Genomic DNA, 17,053 nt, shown 5'->3' with positions numbered 1-17,053 from the left:
GACATATACATCCAGATGCTCAAACATTAACGACATCAGTAGTTTGCTCTGCCACTGAAGCGGATCTCAACTCCTGCCCAGTTGGTTTTGTTCACAGTTTGTGTGTTTTGCTCCAGACTCCCCCACACACCTGGAGGCCAAAGACTTCCTGGACAGGGTGGGCTTCCACGCCAAGGTCTGTAAACATGGTGGTCATTTGGAATCCTGCTTTATGAACTCATTACTCTAGGTAAGATGTCTGCAGCTGACATACAGGGCTCATGGCTTTCCCAGGAAACCCTAAATGATCACTATACACAGCCACTGTGGTCACTAACGTATCGTGTGTGTGATGTATTTGATATTTGAGGTTTAGATGTATGTGCTGATTTTGTGGACTTCCTCACTCTCTGAAGTTCAGTTTCAGTTAATTTATAAATCTGATATGTACTTGGTGTCCCACTCTTTATTCAAAGAGATGCGAGTCAAAGGAACGGAGGACGAACCCCAACTCAACTGAGTTGCATAGGAAGCTCGATCATGTCTTCATATTAGTGAACCAGCACCCAAATGAGAGAAATTTGGCCTAAATGGACATCACGAGACCATAGATTTGATTCGGGGGGGACTGATAAGGGGATGTTTCTCTTGTCTCAGGTTCTGCGCCTTATCCTGAACTGGAGCCTCCGGATGTTTTCAAAAAGATCCAGAGGTTTTACAGAATGAAGAGGCCTGACAACTGCGGGGAGCTGCTGTAAGTCTTTGGTTCCTTGCTCTTCCTCCTACTGTTTCACGGCGGTGACTTCAGAACGGCCTCTATAGGAGTTCAGTCGAGCTTCTCTCCAATGGCTCGTCCACAAAGAGTGTCCTGTGCTTGGATATAGTGTGAGTGATCTTACACTGTGATGCATTAAGGTCCTAATATCACTTCTTCCAAGTGTCTAAAGATCTAAACGTACTAAAACCATTAAGTAGATTTCCCCATAACATCTTAATGAATATTGTGACTGTGCTATTGCAGTCAGAATGAGCGTCTTTATCACATTTCATGATAGGAAAGATATAAAACCTTTAGCATCAGTCAGGGTGGCACACATTGAAACTCTTCTGAGCAGAATATGTGTGTTTTGGCCACTAGTGTGTTGCTAAGAGCCAGATACTGAAGATCAATAACCCTCCATATCAAAAGCCCAAAATAAAGGAACGCCTATCTGTACGCTGTGAAGGGAAACTCATACAAAGATCCTCAATAAATGTAAATAGCTTTCAGAGATCAGTAAACTCTGGCATAGATCTACAGTACCTGTGAATAGTCTGGATCCCAAACAGCGAAGGGCCATAAATTGGGTTATAGAGAAAGACAAGTGCCCTTATAAAACGCAAAGCAACACCAACAAATATGAAGCCAATTTAAATGTAATTAACCCACAGTGGAGCGAAAGGGGAAAAATTGAATTAAAAGCAGAGAAGACATTGAAGACAATTAACAAAATCCAATTCCCATCAAGTGACTCATTCAGAAAGCAGAACACAAACCTCTCATGGTTCAGAGGCACAGAGGCTGAAAAGACCCCACGTCTCCCGCAGTATCACGCCAAGAGACGCCATCAACCACCAGATCAACAGACAAAGCAAAGTGTCACTGACGGCACACGACTGATCGCACAGAATGCAACAAGCCAATGACAGAACATGTTCCCTGCGTGTTCAGAGTGACATGACTGCTCTGTGTACATCAGAAGTCACTATTGTATGACTGTAGCATGCCTTCGAATGCGTCGCAGTCCAACTACAAGACAAACTGTGGGCAGGATCACTGAAGCAGCGGCTGACACATGTTCTGTACTGTTCTGTGGGCTTCTGAAAAGACATTGAGTATGCTCCTCCACAGCAGGGCTGTCGAATTCAGCACCCAGAGGAGCACTCATTTCGCTTTTCCACCGACATGCCGGTGCTGGAGCTGGTGCTCGGCCTGGGAACCAGCTGAACTTTTAGCAAGCCAGCCCGCTTTTCCACCGGTTTTGGAACCGAATGCTGACGTCACTGGATGTGGGCGTTCCCAAGCACAGAGTAGAAGTGAGAAACACAGCAATAATAATCAGCATCGAGGCGACTGCGTCTTTGAAACCCTATTTAACCATCAAAATTAAACTCATTCAGCATCTACACACAGCACAGATACACTGTAAAAAGACAAGCAGTAGACAAGCAGAAACAAAAATACAACTATACGAATATGCAACGATAACAGCCTTTTATTTGTATTTATTTTTTTGATGCATTAAGGGATTTACACTGATTCGCTATTTCAGACACTTTTACTGTATTGAATAAAATACAAGTTTGAGTTAACATTATTATTATTATTATTATTATTATTATTATTATTATTATTATTTCTTGGCAGACGCCCTTATCCAGGGTGACTTACAACATAAGTGCAAAACAAAGTACAAAAATACAGTGAAGTACAAGGCATCAATCATTACAAATTCAATTTAACTAAAACATAGCAATTCAAAATATAATACATTTTACAACTTACAATTTACAATTGACACAGGCAAGTACAGTAAGTGGGGTCCTACATCCTGGACAGTAAAAGCTAAGTGCTGTCAAGATGTAGGGTCACAGTCAAGGGCTACAGGAAAGGGAGCAAGGAGGAAAACAATCAATAACACAAGAAGCATAATAAAACTGAAGTGCTATCTAACAGGGATTAAAAGCACTAATATTACAAGTACTGTCAGAAAAGATGTGTCTTGAGTAAGCGCCGGAATGAGGTCAAGGACTCGCTGTTTTGACTTCGGTGGGCAGGTCGTTCCACCACTTAGGGTCCAGGGATGAGAAGGAGCAGTTCTGGAGGAAGGAGAGTGGAGAGGAGGTAGAGTTAGTCTTCTGGCACTGGAGGAGCGCGGTGGTCTGGAGGGGATGTATGGAGAGACGAGTGTCTGAAGGTAGCTTGGTGCAGTGTGGTCAAGACAGCGGTAGGTGAGGGTCAAAGTCTTGAACTGAATGTGTGCCGCTATCGGGAGCCAGTGGAGGGAGCGGAGCAGTGGAGTAGCGTGTGCGAACCGGGGCAGAGAGACACCAGACAAGCCGCAAAGTTCTGGATGAGCTGGAGCGGCGGGTAGTAGTTGCAGGCAGGCCGGCCAGGAGGGAGTTGCAGTCGTCACCGTGCATATAGTTCATTATGAATATACTTAGTATGAGTGGATACATTTTCATTAATTTTGTGGCGTATTTTTACTTTTCTCGTTTAAAAAAGAATGACTATAGGCTAGCCTATTGATTATGAAAGCAGTTGTTTTGGGGGTGTTTGCGGCGCAGTCGTGGGCAGATCAATAAACTGTCGGACGATCCCAGGATCCTAACTGATTTAAAACAAATATATAAGGTTAATTAAGTAATTGAGAACTCCAATAACTGAGTTAGAGACCCCTGTCTAAAGCCTTTACGACTCATTTTCATGCATGAAATCCCTCATGCTCAGCCACTAGCCCTGAAACCATTGTCATACTGCTGCCTCTGCATCAATGTACTGTATTTGAAAAGGCTGACGGAGACTCAAAAGTGCAGCCCGAATGCAGGCTGCCACTGATGTCTCCAGCCTCCTGTTTGGCTTTTCTGTTTCCCCTCCAGGTATGACTTGATGAAGCAGTGCTGGATGTGGCACCCCGAGGACCGACCGCCTTTCCCTGGAGTCATCAAACACCTCGACTCCCACAAGCACTCGACCGACACTAAGGCGCTCACCGAAATTGCAAACCGAAACATAAACCTGTCCACCCAGTCTTCAGCTTGCAAGCCACTTTGGCACCAGGTTCATTTGGGAGGAGCTGCCACAGCTTTTCAACACAGACAGTAAACCTGGCTTCTCCTGACATTCAGAAAGCCATTGAGGGGCGTCTGTAAGGGAAGTCACATGATGATCTTGTTCCGCTCGGGGTCTGTCTGTGTTGTGCTTTGTGTGCCGTTACTACTTCAGTTCATTCGGTCTCATTCAGAAATGGGTGCATTTTGGCTGGATTTGAATCTGAGGACATAAGAACATAGGAAAGTGTCCAAACGAGAGGAGGTCATTCGCCCCATCATGCTCGTTTGGTGTCTATTAATAACTAAGTGATCCAAGGATCCTATCCATTCTGTTTTTGAATGTTCCCAAATTGTCTCTTCAGCCACATCACTGGGTAGTGTATTCCAGATTGTGACGCCTCTCTGTGTGAAGAAGTGTCTCCTGTTTTCTGTCTTGAATGCCTTGAAGCCCAATTTCCATTTGTGTCCCCGGGTGCGTGTGTCCTCATGTAGTCTCCTCTGTTCCAGGGTGAAAAGGTTCAGGACCCTTTTCACCGCTTGCAAAATGGACAGTTCAGCCTGTGCTCAGCGTGTCTAATAAAAGGTTGTGTCCTTCCTGGCTGAATGACTGAACAGGTTAGCAGTCACCGATGCACAGACTGGTGCGTCAACTGCTGCACCTTTAGACCCCGGTCACTAAAGACACACTGAAACGAGGGGAGCACAGAGGCCAGCCTGGCAGCAGTCAATGGTCATTTCTAACCCTGTCCATCTGACACCAGTCCAGAGGAAGGTCGTGTCCAGCAGATGGTCCATTCAAAGGGACAGAGTTCACTCCCCAGAAAGGGAAAACAGAAAAGGAGATTTTAAATTGTTCAAGAATATTTCACTAGATGGTGTCACTGCTCTCCATATCCAAACTAAACACTAAGAGGCACTGTTCTATTACTTTTTCAAAATAAAATATACAAAAACATCTGAATAAGATGAGAAACCAGTGACTCGAACATGAACACTTTCAACCATAATACGATTTGCATTGTTTACCTGTCTATATAAGGTCCCACAGTTAACAGTTTGTGCATGTCAGAGCACAAACCAAGCCATGAAGTCCAAGGAATTGTCTGTAGACCTCCGAGACAAGATTGTCTGCAGCATTGAAGGTCCCAATGAGCACAGTGGCCTCTATCATCCGTAAAAGGAAAAAGTTTGGAACCACCAGGACTCTTCCTAGAGCTGGCCGCCTGGCCAAACTGAGTGATCGGGGGAGAAGGGCCTTAGTCAGGGAGGTGACCAAGAACCCGATGGTCACTCTGACAGAGCTCCAGCGTGTCTCTGTGGAGAAAGGAGAACCTTCCAGAAGAACAACCATCTCTGCAGCACTCACATGACAGCCCACCTGGAGTTTGCCAAAAGGCATCTGAAGGACTCTCAGACAATGAGAAACAAAATTCTCTGATCTGATGAAACAAAGATTGAACTCATGTCTGGTGGAAAACAGGCACCGCTCATCACCTGGCCAATACCATCCCTACAGTGAAGCATGGTGGTGGCAGCATCATGCTGTGGGGATGTTTTTCAGCGGCAGGAACTGGGAGACTAGTCAGAATCGAGGGAAAGATCAATGCAGAAATGTACAGAGACATCCTTGATGAAAACCTGCTCCAGAGTGCTCTGGACCTCAGACTGGGGCGAAGGTTAATCTTCCAACAGGACAACGACCCTAAGCACACAGCCAAGATAACAAAGGAGTGGCTACAGGACAACTCTGTGAATGTCCTTGAGTGGCCCAGCCAGAGCCCAGACTTGAACCCGACTGAACATCTCTGGAGAGATCTGAAAATGGCTGTGCAGTGCAGACTCCTCCTTCATCTCCTCCACAGGCTCCTCCACAGGCTCCTCCTTCATCTCCTCCACAGACTCCTCCTACATCTCCTCCACAGACTCCTCCTTCATCTCCTCCACAGACTCCTCAAGCTGCTCCCGCACCGGCTGGTCCTCCACAGTGTCCTGCGCTCTCAGGCTCTCCGGCACAGGAACGCCACTATGGAAAGGAAATGAACGCACACACACAGCATACGAACACGCAATACACACACAGCTCACTAGAGCAGCCCAGCGTCACTGACACACTTCAGGGTTTCCTGCAGCGCAACTCAGACACAATTCAGTGCTGCCTGGCCAAATAAATGCGTGCATGGCAAGAAAAAGACCTCCATCCGTCCCTCTCCCTCTCTCTCCATCCCTCTTTCTCCCTCTGTCCCTCTCCCTCCGTCCCTCTCTCCCTCCGTCCGTCCCTCTCTCCCTCCGTCCGTCCCTCTCCCTCTCCCTCTCCCTCCCCCTCCATCCCTCTCCCTCTCCCTCTGTCCCTCTCCCTCCGTCCCTCTCCCTCCCTCTCTCTCCCTCAGTCCCTCTCCCTCTGTCCCTCTCCCTCTCCCTCCGTGTGTCCCTCTCCCTCTCCCTCCGTCCCTCTCCGTCCATCCCTCTCCCTCTCCCTCCGTCCCTCTCTCTCTCCCTCCGTCCGTCCCTCTCCCTCCGTCCGTCCCTCTCCCTCCGTCCCTCTCACCCTCCGTCCGTCCCTCTCTCTCCCTCTCCCTCCGTCCCTCTCTCTCCCTCCGTCCGTCCCTCTCCCTCCGTCCCTCTCACCCTCCGTCCGTCCCTCTCTCTCCCTCTCCCTCCGTCCCTCTCTCTCCCTCTCCCTCCGTCCGTCCGTCCCTCTCTCTCTCCCTCCATCCATCTTTCTCCCTCCGTCCCTCTCTCTCCCTCTCCGTCCCTCTCTCTCCCTCTCTCCCTTTTTCTCCCTCCCTCCCTCCATCATTCTGTCCCTCTTTCTCCCTCTCCTTCTGTCCCTCTTTCTCCCTCTTTTTCCCTCTCCTTCTCCCTCTGTCCCTCTATTTCTCCTTCTCCCTCTGTCCCTCTCTCTCTCTCTCTCTCTCTCTCTCTTTCTTCTTCTCTCCCTCTGTCCCTCCCTCCCTCCCTCTCTCACCAGTGGGGTAGCTCCGCAGTCCACCAGCCAGCGGATGATGTCGGGGTCCTGCAGCTGTTGAGCCTGCATGGCTGCGCAGTTCACGTAATTGATCTGGTCCAGGTCAGCCCCCGCTAGGGACCAGGCGAGCAGCAGGTCCGTGTCCCTTTTCTTCACGGCACAGGGAGACGGAGACAGAAGGTCAGTGTGGGACGGCGCAGCACAGGGACTCGGCCCTGAGGCGGAGGCGGAGGCGGTGCAGACAGACCCACGCAGGCCGCACTCACCTGACCAGCTCCATGCCCAGCTTGAAGGGGGAGATGAACACGGGGGCCTTCTCCCTCCGCAAGATCTTAATGACGTCAAAGTGCCCGGGAACACAGGATTACACGTTATTACACGCCAACAGAAACACGCCACAGTGCGTACACCACACAGCACTACCACACACACACTGACACACACTACAGACACACACTCTCACTGACACACACTACAGACACACACACACACACACACACACACACACACGCAGTCCAGTGCTGACCTGTGCTTGACCGCCAGGTACAGGGGCGTGTGGCAGAAATGGTTGACGGCGGCAGTGTCAGCCCCATTCTCAAGTAAGTAGAGGACCATGTCCATCCTGCCCAGCTCGCAAGCCTTGTGCAGGGCTGTGACCCCCTCTCCATCTCCCTCATTCACATCCACCTGAGAGAGAGAGAGAGACAGAGAGAAAGAGAGAGAGACATCATATATCCATATATCCATATCCCCCTATGGAGAGAGGGTGGAGACGCTTAACCGTCAGTCCATTTCTGTGTCTCACCAATTTCAGGATGTCCTTCAAATGCCTCCAGATCGTTGTTCACCACTGAGTCACATGCGGATGATGGCGTGATCTCAGAAAGCATCTTCTTCTCCTGAGAGGGAGAGAGAGAGAGAGAGACATGCTCGAATAGAGCTGTCCGTGCCTCTGAGCCAGCAGTAGATGAGTAATACAGCACTTTTCAAAACACATGAAAATGGCAGAGGCATTTATATCACAACACGGTGTCCACGGCTGGGACTGAATCACAACATCCTACACGCAACAGAAAATGACACGCTTGTCCACAGTTGCGCTTGAATCTGGTTGCTTTTCTCCCAATAATAAATGTCATAATTTATGCACCGCGCTACACATACAGTGGGGGAAAAAAGTATTTGATCCCCTGCTGATTTTGTATGTTTGCCCACTGACAAAGAAATGATCAGTCTATGATTTTAATGGTAGGTGTATTTTAACAGTGAGAGACAGAATAACAGCAAAAAAATCCAGAAAAAAGCATTTCAAAAAAGTTATACATTGATTTGCATGTTAATGAGGGAAATAAGTATTTGACCCCTTCGACTTAGTACTTGGTGGGAAAACCCTTGGCAATCATAGAGGTCAGACGTTTCTTGTAGTTGGCCACCAGGTTTGCACACATCTCAGGAGGGATTTTGTCCCACTCCTCTTTGCAGATCCTCTCCAAGTCATTAAGGTTGCGAGGCTGACGTTTGGCAACTCGAACCTTCAGCTCCCTCCACAGATTTTCTATGGGATTAAGGTCTGGAGACTGGCTAGGCCACTCCAGGACCTTAATGTGCTTCTTCTTGAGCCACTCCTGTGTTGCCTTGGCTGTGTGTTTTGGGTCATTGTCATGCTGGGATACCCATCCATGACCCATTTTCAATTCCCTGGTTTGGAATCTGATTGATTGATTGCTTCTGTGGACAGGTGTCTTTTATACAGGTAAGGAGCTGAGATTAGGAGAGTCCCTTTAAGGGGATCAAATACTTATTTCCCTCATTAACATGCAAATCAAATCACTTTTTTGAAATGCGTTTTTCTGGATTTTTTTGTTGTTATTCTGTCTCTCACTGTTAAAATACACCTTTGAAATACACTGTTGTTATTTTCTGTGTGTGTGTGTTATTATTTTCTGTGTGTGTCTGTGTCTCTGTGTTGTTGTTGTTATTGTGTGTGTCTGTGTTGTTATTTTCTGTGTGTGTGTGTGTGTGTGTGTGTGTCTGTGTTGTTGTTATTGTGTGTGTTGTTTTCAGTGAAGTATTGTTATAAAGTACAAATTTTGTAGACTGTCATGGAAAAAAAGAAATTTGTCTGACAGACAAAAAGACCAATAAATGACGCAGCAATACATTCAAATGTCCAGCATCCAACCCACAGCGCTCACCAATCACAGTGTGTGTGATGTTACGGCTGGTCAGTCAATAAAGATGGTTGATTTCCTGGCTGGCAGCGCTAAAACAATTGTTCGATTTTTATCAAAAAAGGTTATTAATTTGGAGACAAGTGTGTGAAGAAAAATATCAAATGAAATCGAAAATTGAACCGAATCGAAAATGTGTGGAATCGTTATACACCCCTATTAGTGAGCAAACATTGAAGAGCTTTGTGGCAAAACGTGATGAAGAAGCCACTGCCACACACGATTCAGGTTCTTGCTACGGATGCACTCCTATATAGAGGGTAAGCTTGGCACGTAGTATACAGTTTAATCTAAAACGAGTCATGTCTTGCAATCCCAATGCTAAAAACTGTCTGCATTATCTGTCGGCGGTCAGTAAAGACGTGGGCGGTGTGTGGCTCTGACACAGGAGGCACCTGCTGAGGCCATGTGACCCGTCCGCTTGTTTACTCGTCTGAAGCGGCTGAGAGGAGGCCGGTGTCTGACAGCCCATCATGTCGGTGAAGCACGCCATCAGCCGCGGCCTGGAGCTGGGCCGCTCGGTCCTTCACCTGGGTCTCTTCAAACCCGCCGCCCGGGTCGCAGCCAAACTCCGGGGGGAGCGGCTGCGCTTAGGCCAGCCGGCCCACAGCGTTCAGCCTCGGACTTTCCTGCCCGGGCGCTACCGGTACTTCCGTGTGTCGCTGAGCGGGCTGGCCGGGCAGCTGCAGCGGCGGGGCTTCCAGAGGCTGCTGGGGGCGGGCTCCCCTCGGAACCGAGCCGTGTTCCTGGCCTTCGGGCTGGGGCTGGGGCTCGTCGAGCAGCAGCTGGAGGAGGACCGGAGAGGGACGGCGACGTGCCGCGACATCCAGGTGACCGTGGGCTTCATTATAATGAGGGGGATTAATGAAGTTTATAATGGTATTATGAACATTATCAATAATAACAGTGCTAGGTTAGGAGCGAGTGACGTAACAGTGACGACACTGTCAATTGCGTGTCATACACCCCCAGTGAAATTTAAAAAGTCAATGTCATGCTTGTGCTCACAGGAGTGGGTGTCACTGTGCAGTACTGCTATTAGTCTTGCATCGTTTAACTGTAATGAACAGGTAGCAGTCATGTCTACAACAAAAACCACGGCAGTGTTTACAAGCACTAATCAACACGACGTCACGTTATGTTACTGGTGCATGACGCAAAAAATGAAGTATGGAAATGTATTCGTTACTGTCAGTTTGTTTATTATTTTATATCTATTTTTAATCAATTGTGAAATTGTAATAATATAAAGTGTGGGTTATGTCTAATTTAAAATAAATAAAGGAACTGTTTAACAAGAAGAAGAAGCTGCAGAGCCCCATTAAGCCCCTCTCCTCGGGGTACCGGCTGGAGGACTACGTCATCGGGCGGCAGATCGGGAAGGGCTGCAGCGCCGCGGTGTACGAGGCTGCGGCTCCTTTCGCGGCGGCTCCCTTCGCGGCGCCCCGGGACCCTGGGACGTGTACCCTGGTGGAGCTGAGCCCGGACGGGGAAGCCCAGCAGCCAGACCCCCTGTCTCTGAGGTGCCGTGCCCTGGTCGAGTACCCGCTGGCTGTGAAAATGATGTGGAACCTGTGGGTGAGTGTGTGTTGACAGTCAGAGCTACGGTGCACGCTCTTCTCCGCCTAGTGGTTATAATTATTAGAGAACAGAATGGGTTGTCTCCTCCAGGCAGGGTCTTCCAGTGAGTCCATCCTCCGGTCCATGTCCCAGGAGCTGGTCCCCGCCAGTCCGCTGGCTTTGACACGAGAGACGGGAACGGTTGCTTTGACTGGGTGAGTCCAGGGGCATGGCAGTATTAATTGATAGATCGTACTTTTGCACTAGTCTGGTCAGGGCCTGGGCAGGAGCACCAACCCAGTTTCCTTGGACCGAGGTGAAGAGGGGATCGTCTTTATTCATGCTGTGCTGATCTCTTTCTCCTCAGGCGGTTTGGCTGTAAAGTGAAGAGACTGGCGCCTCACCCCAACGTCATCCGTGTTTACCGGGCCTTCACCGCCGAGGTGCCGCTTCTGCCCGGGGCGCAGGAGGAGTACCCCGACATGCTGCCTGCCCGGCTCAACCCGGCAGGCCTGGGGCACAACCGCACCCTGTTCCTGGTGATGAAGAAGTAAGGCCGCTTCTCGCTGTGTGTGATTGTGTCGTTTACACCTCATGGTTTATAGCGTCAGAACGGGTATATCACCAGGCTGAATATCAAAACAGGAAACAGAAAATTAATGTAATCATGCTGATGTTGACATGATGTAGAGCTCTGTCCTGGGGCCGGATGCATAAACACAGAGCAAGTCTTTGTCTTTGTAATATTATAAGTCCTAGTAACGATAGACGCTCAGTTAAGACTGTTGCATAAAACGGTCTTACCTTAGACTGGTCTAAGTCTGGTCTTACTTACTCAATTGCGCATTGCATTCTGGGAATTTTAAGACACCTGAAAAAAAATGTTAAAAACTCGGCGGATGTTTCTCTAAGAGCGATGATTCCAGTTCACTGAAAATCTGTGCTGTTATTGAAATGTAACGCAGAGAAATGTATAATTTGGTGGCCATTTTCAGAAACTTTCACTAACACATTCAAACACAAGCCGTGGGATAAAATGAAAAAAGCCGCTGTGTGTGTTGTGCGGTCTGTAAAAGACGGGAGAAACAATTCAATAATATGCTAAATTAAGAGGAAACATCCATGTACTAAACTCAGCACAGAGTTTATTATTTAGTCCTGTGCCAGACGCCCTTATACAGGGTGACTCAGCTATAGGATACAATAGCAAAACAAAAGTGCTAAATACAGCACAATTCCTAATCAGTCATAATACAAATTAAAGTTTCGAAATGACAGAAGTGCAGGTAAATTATAGAGATGGTTATTGCAGTGTGTGGGGAGCGGTCTCGGTGTTTGTGGGGATCGCTGTGTGGGGAGCGTGCAGGGTGCACACAACATGCACACACGCATGCACACACACACACACATACATACGCCTCGTCTATGAGATCAGAATGGTCTCCGGTGTACACTAAGCGGATCCCTCTAGAAGGGGCTGAAAGAGGAGATCCGGTGCCGTCCTGGTTTACGCCCTGTGATGTCGCTGCAGCTACCCCTGCACTCTGCGCCAGCACCTGGAGCGGTGCGTCCCCGGGGCCAGAGAGGCGTCCCTGATGATCCTGCAGCTGCTGGAGGGGGTTGACCACCTGTTCAAACAAGGCGTCGCCCACAGAGACCTCAAGTCCGACAACATCCTCCTGGAGCTGGACTCGGGTGAGAGACCGCCTGGGCGTCGTTTGACCGCTCCATCCAAAGAGAATGACCACAGTTCCCAGGTCTTTGTACACTGCACGGCTGGTTTGTTCAGACACGAGTGCGGAAGGTCTCTGTTTTCTCCATCGTCCGCAGGTGGGTGTCCCCGCCTGGTGATCACAGACTTCGGGTGCTGCCTGGCGGAGGAGGGCTGTGGGCTACGCCTCCCGTTCGACAGTGACCGCGTGAGCCGGGGGGGCAACGCCTGCCTCATGGCACCAGAGGTGATTGTGCTGCGCCGAGACTTTGCCATCGCCGAAACGGTGTGACCGACGGACTGGGCTGCCGCCAATTGCGCCCACAGTCGGGCACCTGACGAGTATGTGGGCTCTAGACGCTGCATACATGAGACATTGTGTAGTTGTGATCCAGCGACACGCATGGCATTCAAAGCGCACACAGTAATCGCACGACACCGGCGCCGCAGCTACAAATACAACTGCAGCAGTAATTCTTTGAAACCAAACCTGCTCCAGTCTTGCTGCTAAGGTTGTATTTAATCCCTAAATGATACTGTTTAAAAACCTCCTCGTGATGCCACAATGCCAGTGGACCCAAGCGTGTAGCCTTCCTTCCACAATGACATGGATCTGCATTACAGCAGCGTTCGTGTGATCTTGATCATCGTCGGCTGAAATCATGAGACGGGCCTCGATGGTACAATTTAATTGGACAGACATAGACATTGAAACCAGCCTCTAGCGATTTGAACTGGATCTCCAACATCAGACAGAATTACTGAGCAGCTTTCACTTCACTGGAATTGCAGTAATGACTTAATCATCCGTCCGCCCGGGACGCACATGCAACTCGTCCCTCCTGGTATTTTTAAATCACTGATGAGGGATATAGAGGCTGATTCCTTGACTTGTCAATGTTTTTAATTTGCTGTTTCTATGATTGTAAATTATGGCTGTGATTTCTTTGTTTTTCTTAATATTAGAGTACTTGTATTTGTTATATTGTATATCGACTTGCTGCTGCCTATCATGGCCAGGACACTCTTGGAAAATAGATTTTTAATCTCAACGAGACTTTCCTAGTTAAATAAAGGTTTAATAATAGTTTAATAAACGCCAGGCCGTGTCGGCTAATCTCACCTTCTCCTTGTGCCGGGGCTGTGTAGGTGGCGACGGCAGTTCCCGGCCCCAGGGTGCTTCTGGACTACGGCAGAGCGGACGCCTGGGCCGTCGGGGCGATCGCCTATGAGATCTGCGGGCGGCCCAACCCGTTCTACAAGCCCGAACCCGAGGGGCTGGAGAGCAGGAGCTACCAGGAGAGCCAGCTGCCTGCTCTGCCTGGCGGCGTCCTGCCTGACGTGCATCTGGTGGTGAAGCTGCTGCTCCGCCGGAGCCCCAGCAAGGTCGGTGAACCGGTGCTTCCAGTCTGTGCGTCGGGTTCGATTCCACCAAGTTTTGTAGAACCTGGTCTGATCGAGCCCCAAGAGCACAGCTAATTGGGAGAGTAATTCAGTTAAGGGCTTGATGCACCTCGGCCAGTCAGATTGTAACGCAGTGCTAGATGAAGAGTTTTCAGTCGGGGTTAACCTCGTGTTTAAGGAAGGATCTCCTGTTCTGATTTATAGTATGTCAATGTGATTTAAATAGTAATAGCATTCATGAATGAGTCGAACTTACTCTCTTACTGGAATGGAAACAACGATGTAATCGACGCTTGCTTTTGAGTGTTTATGGAAGAATTGGGAATGAGCTTATAGAGGTTTACATACTGACCCCCGCCCCTCGCCCCTCTCCCCTCCAGCGCCCCAGTGCCAGGGTGGCCGCCAACATGCTGCACATCAGCCTGTGGGGGGGGAGAGCGCTGGCCGCGGACAGCATGAGGGAGATGGCGGACTGGCTGCTGTGCCGCTCAGCGGGGGCGCTGCTGCAGGGGCGCGGGAGCGGGGGCGGCGCGGTGGAGGCGCAGTTGCAGTGGTGCTTCCTGGCCAACCTCGACCTGGAGGAGCTGCGCACGGCCGCGCAGTACCTGCTCCTGGGGACGGAGCCGCGCAGACCCCGCCTCCCCGCTGGGCAGGAGAACAGAGCTCCTCGCTTTCCCAGGAGACAAGACGCTTCTAGTGCTTGAACCCGGCGCTGTCGGTTTCACATTCTGCTTTTATTTAAAGGACAATCTATAAACACTACAGATGATGTAACTCCCAAGAGCACTTCTATAGGTGTGTGTGTGTGTGTGTGTGTGAGAGTGTGAGAGTGTGAGAGTGAGAGAGAGAGTGTGTAGTGTGTATGTGTGTGTGTGAGAGTGTGTATGAGTGAGAGTGAGAGAGTGTGTATGTGTGTGTGTGTGTGTGTGTTTGAGAGTGTGTATGAGTGTGTGTGTGTGAGTTTAAATACTGCAACCACACGCACTGTTAAACACATTAGTTCTGTGTTGCAGTATTGATCTGGGTCACTCTGCAGGACATCAATACAGGCTCAGTCTGATTGTGTAGCAGTCCACAACACACTAATAATAATAATAATAATAATAATAATAATAATACCATTTTCTAAATATCGCAGATACGTTGAAGTAGAATTTCCTATTATAGATTTAGCATATAATGATAATAACAATGTTCCCTTTGCACTGCCCTGTCTCACCGCTGGGGGGAGAGTTTGCACTGCTGTTCCCCATTGTCTGGGTGTTGATTTTGCACAGGTCTGGATTTCTGGTGTTGAATTAAATGTGTGTAGTGTCTGCGATTGTGTGTGTGCGTTATTTTCAATTGTGAATCTGGTGAGTCAAGAGTGAAATCCCTGGTGAGAGTAGGGTGACGATCGGGGTTGAATGGTGATTATTGAATAAGTAGGAACATGAAATAACAATGAGTGAATGAGTGAATCTCTCTCTTTTCATCCATCGGTGCTGTCCGTGCTCAATCTAGGTCCTTTTTTTAGCACAAGCTATAAATGGACAGATGAAGACTCTTGTAGCCATTGGGTGGCACTGGTCAGTGTGATTGCTTGGGTTATATAAATAGTTTGGCTGAAATGTAAACCATCAGATAATGTAGCTCTCCGGTGTTGTGCCAGGAACTCGGTCAGAACCGGGTCTTTTCAGCCCATAGTACACAGGCCAACTAACACAACATACATATGTGGCCCAGTGACAGTGTTTGGCGTGACCTGGGCCGATGCTGTCTCTGCTAAATCGTGTCTCCGCTGGGGCCGGGACTGAATGAAAGCTTTGTCCAACCCGCTTATTACAAAAAATGCAGAACTACTCGGTTGCAGCTCGATTTTAAATGCGATGCTAATTTCTTGTAATCGATTGTAACTGCTTGTGATGTCCATGTTTGTAGTTGACTATTAGCGCATCGGTCAATTTTTTTATTTAATCCAGACATAGGTGACACTATTTTGGCAGAACACCCCTGTATATATATATATATATATATATATATACACTCACCTAAAGGATTATTAGGAACACCATACTAATACTGTGTTTGACCCCCTTTCGCCTTCAGAACTGCCTTAATTCTACGTGGCATTGATTCAACAAGGTGCTGAAAGCATTCTTTAGAAATGTTGGCCCATATTGATAGGATAGCATCTTGCAGTTGATGGAGATTTGTGGGATGCACATCCAGGGCACGAAGCTCCCGTTCCACCACATCCCAAAGATGCTCTATTGGGTTGAGATCTGGTGACTGTGGGGGCCAGTTTAGTACAGTGAACTCATTGTCATGTTCAAGAAACCAATTTGAAATGATTCGACCTTTGTGACATGGTGCATTATCCTGCTGGAAGTAGCCATCAGAGGATGGGTACATGGTGGTCATTAAGGGATGGACATGGTCAGAAACAATGCTCAGGTAGGCCGTGGCATTTAAACGATGCCCAATTGGCACTAAGGGGCCTAAAGTGTGCCAAGAAAACATCCCCCACACCATTACACCACCACCACCAGCCTGCACAGTGGTAACAAGGCATGATGATCCATGTTCTCATTCTGTTTACGCCAAATTCTGACTCTACCATCTGAATGTCTCAACAGAAATCGAGACTCATCAGACCAGGCAACATTTTTCCAGTCTTCAACTGTCCAATTTTGGTGAGCTTGTGCAAATTGTAGCCTCTTTTTCCTATTTGTAGTGGAGATGAGTGGTACCCGGTGGGGTCTTCTGCTGTTTTAGCCCATCCGCCTCAAGGTTGTACGTGTTGTGGCTTCACAAATGCTTTGCTGCATACCTCGGTTGTAACGAGTGGTTATTTCAGTCAAAGTTGCTCTTCTATCAGCTTGAATCAGTCGGCCCATTCTCCTCTGACCTCTAGCTGATGCAAGGCATTTTCGCCCACAGGACTGCCGCATACTGGATGTTTTTCCCTTTTCACACCATTCTTTGTAAACCCTAGAAATGGTTGTGCGTGAAAATCCCAGTAACTGAGCAGATTGTGAAATACTCAGACCGGCTCGTCTGGCACCAACAACCATGCCACGCTCAAAATTGCTTAAATCACCTTTCTTTCCCATTCAGACATTCAGTTTGGAGTTCAGGAGATTGTCTTGACCAGGACCACACCCCTAAATGCATTGAAGCAACTGCCATGTGATTGTTTGGTTAGATAATTGCATTAATGAGAAATTGAACAGGTGTTCCTAATAATCCTTTAGGTGAGTGTATATATATATATATATATATATATATATATATATATATATATATAATTTCCACAGATCTACAGTTTACGAGCTTAAACAATGATCATCAAATGCACAACTTCAGATAGATAACTTCAAATAGGGTGATCGTCTGTAGGAAGCC

General features: G+C 48.3%; 1 protein-coding gene and 1 long non-coding RNA gene across 2 annotated transcripts; both read left to right on the top strand.

Annotated features, from left to right (window-relative positions):
• The first annotated feature begins 155 nt into the window (after window positions 1–155).
• On the top strand, window positions 156–3,710 carry LOC136713500 (uncharacterized). Its single transcript, XR_010804959.1, has 3 exons — window positions 156–229; window positions 637–733; window positions 3,622–3,710. It is a non-coding gene; the product is annotated as an uncharacterized LOC136713500 (long non-coding RNA).
• Window positions 3,711–9,464: 5,754 nt separating this feature from the next.
• pink1 (PTEN induced kinase 1) lies at window positions 9,465–14,982 on the top strand. The gene is made up of 8 exons (XM_066690603.1): window positions 9,465–9,821; window positions 10,276–10,569; window positions 10,663–10,766; window positions 10,919–11,101; window positions 12,083–12,246; window positions 12,382–12,509; window positions 13,412–13,648; window positions 14,047–14,982. The coding sequence occupies exons 1-8, from the start codon at window positions 9,465–9,467 to the stop codon at window positions 14,368–14,370; spliced, it is 1,791 nt and encodes a 596-aa protein (XP_066546700.1). The 3' UTR covers window positions 14,371–14,982.
• The last annotated feature ends 2,071 nt before the right edge of the window (window positions 14,983–17,053 follow it).

The sequence above is a fragment of the Amia ocellicauda genome, chromosome 18 (assembly GCF_036373705.1).
Source record: "Amia ocellicauda isolate fAmiCal2 chromosome 18, fAmiCal2.hap1, whole genome shotgun sequence".
In the NCBI taxonomy this organism is placed as follows: Eukaryota; Metazoa; Chordata; class Actinopteri; order Amiiformes; family Amiidae; genus Amia; species Amia ocellicauda.
Note: the sequence above shows the minus strand (reverse complement) of the source record. Positions and strands in the feature narration are given on the sequence as shown.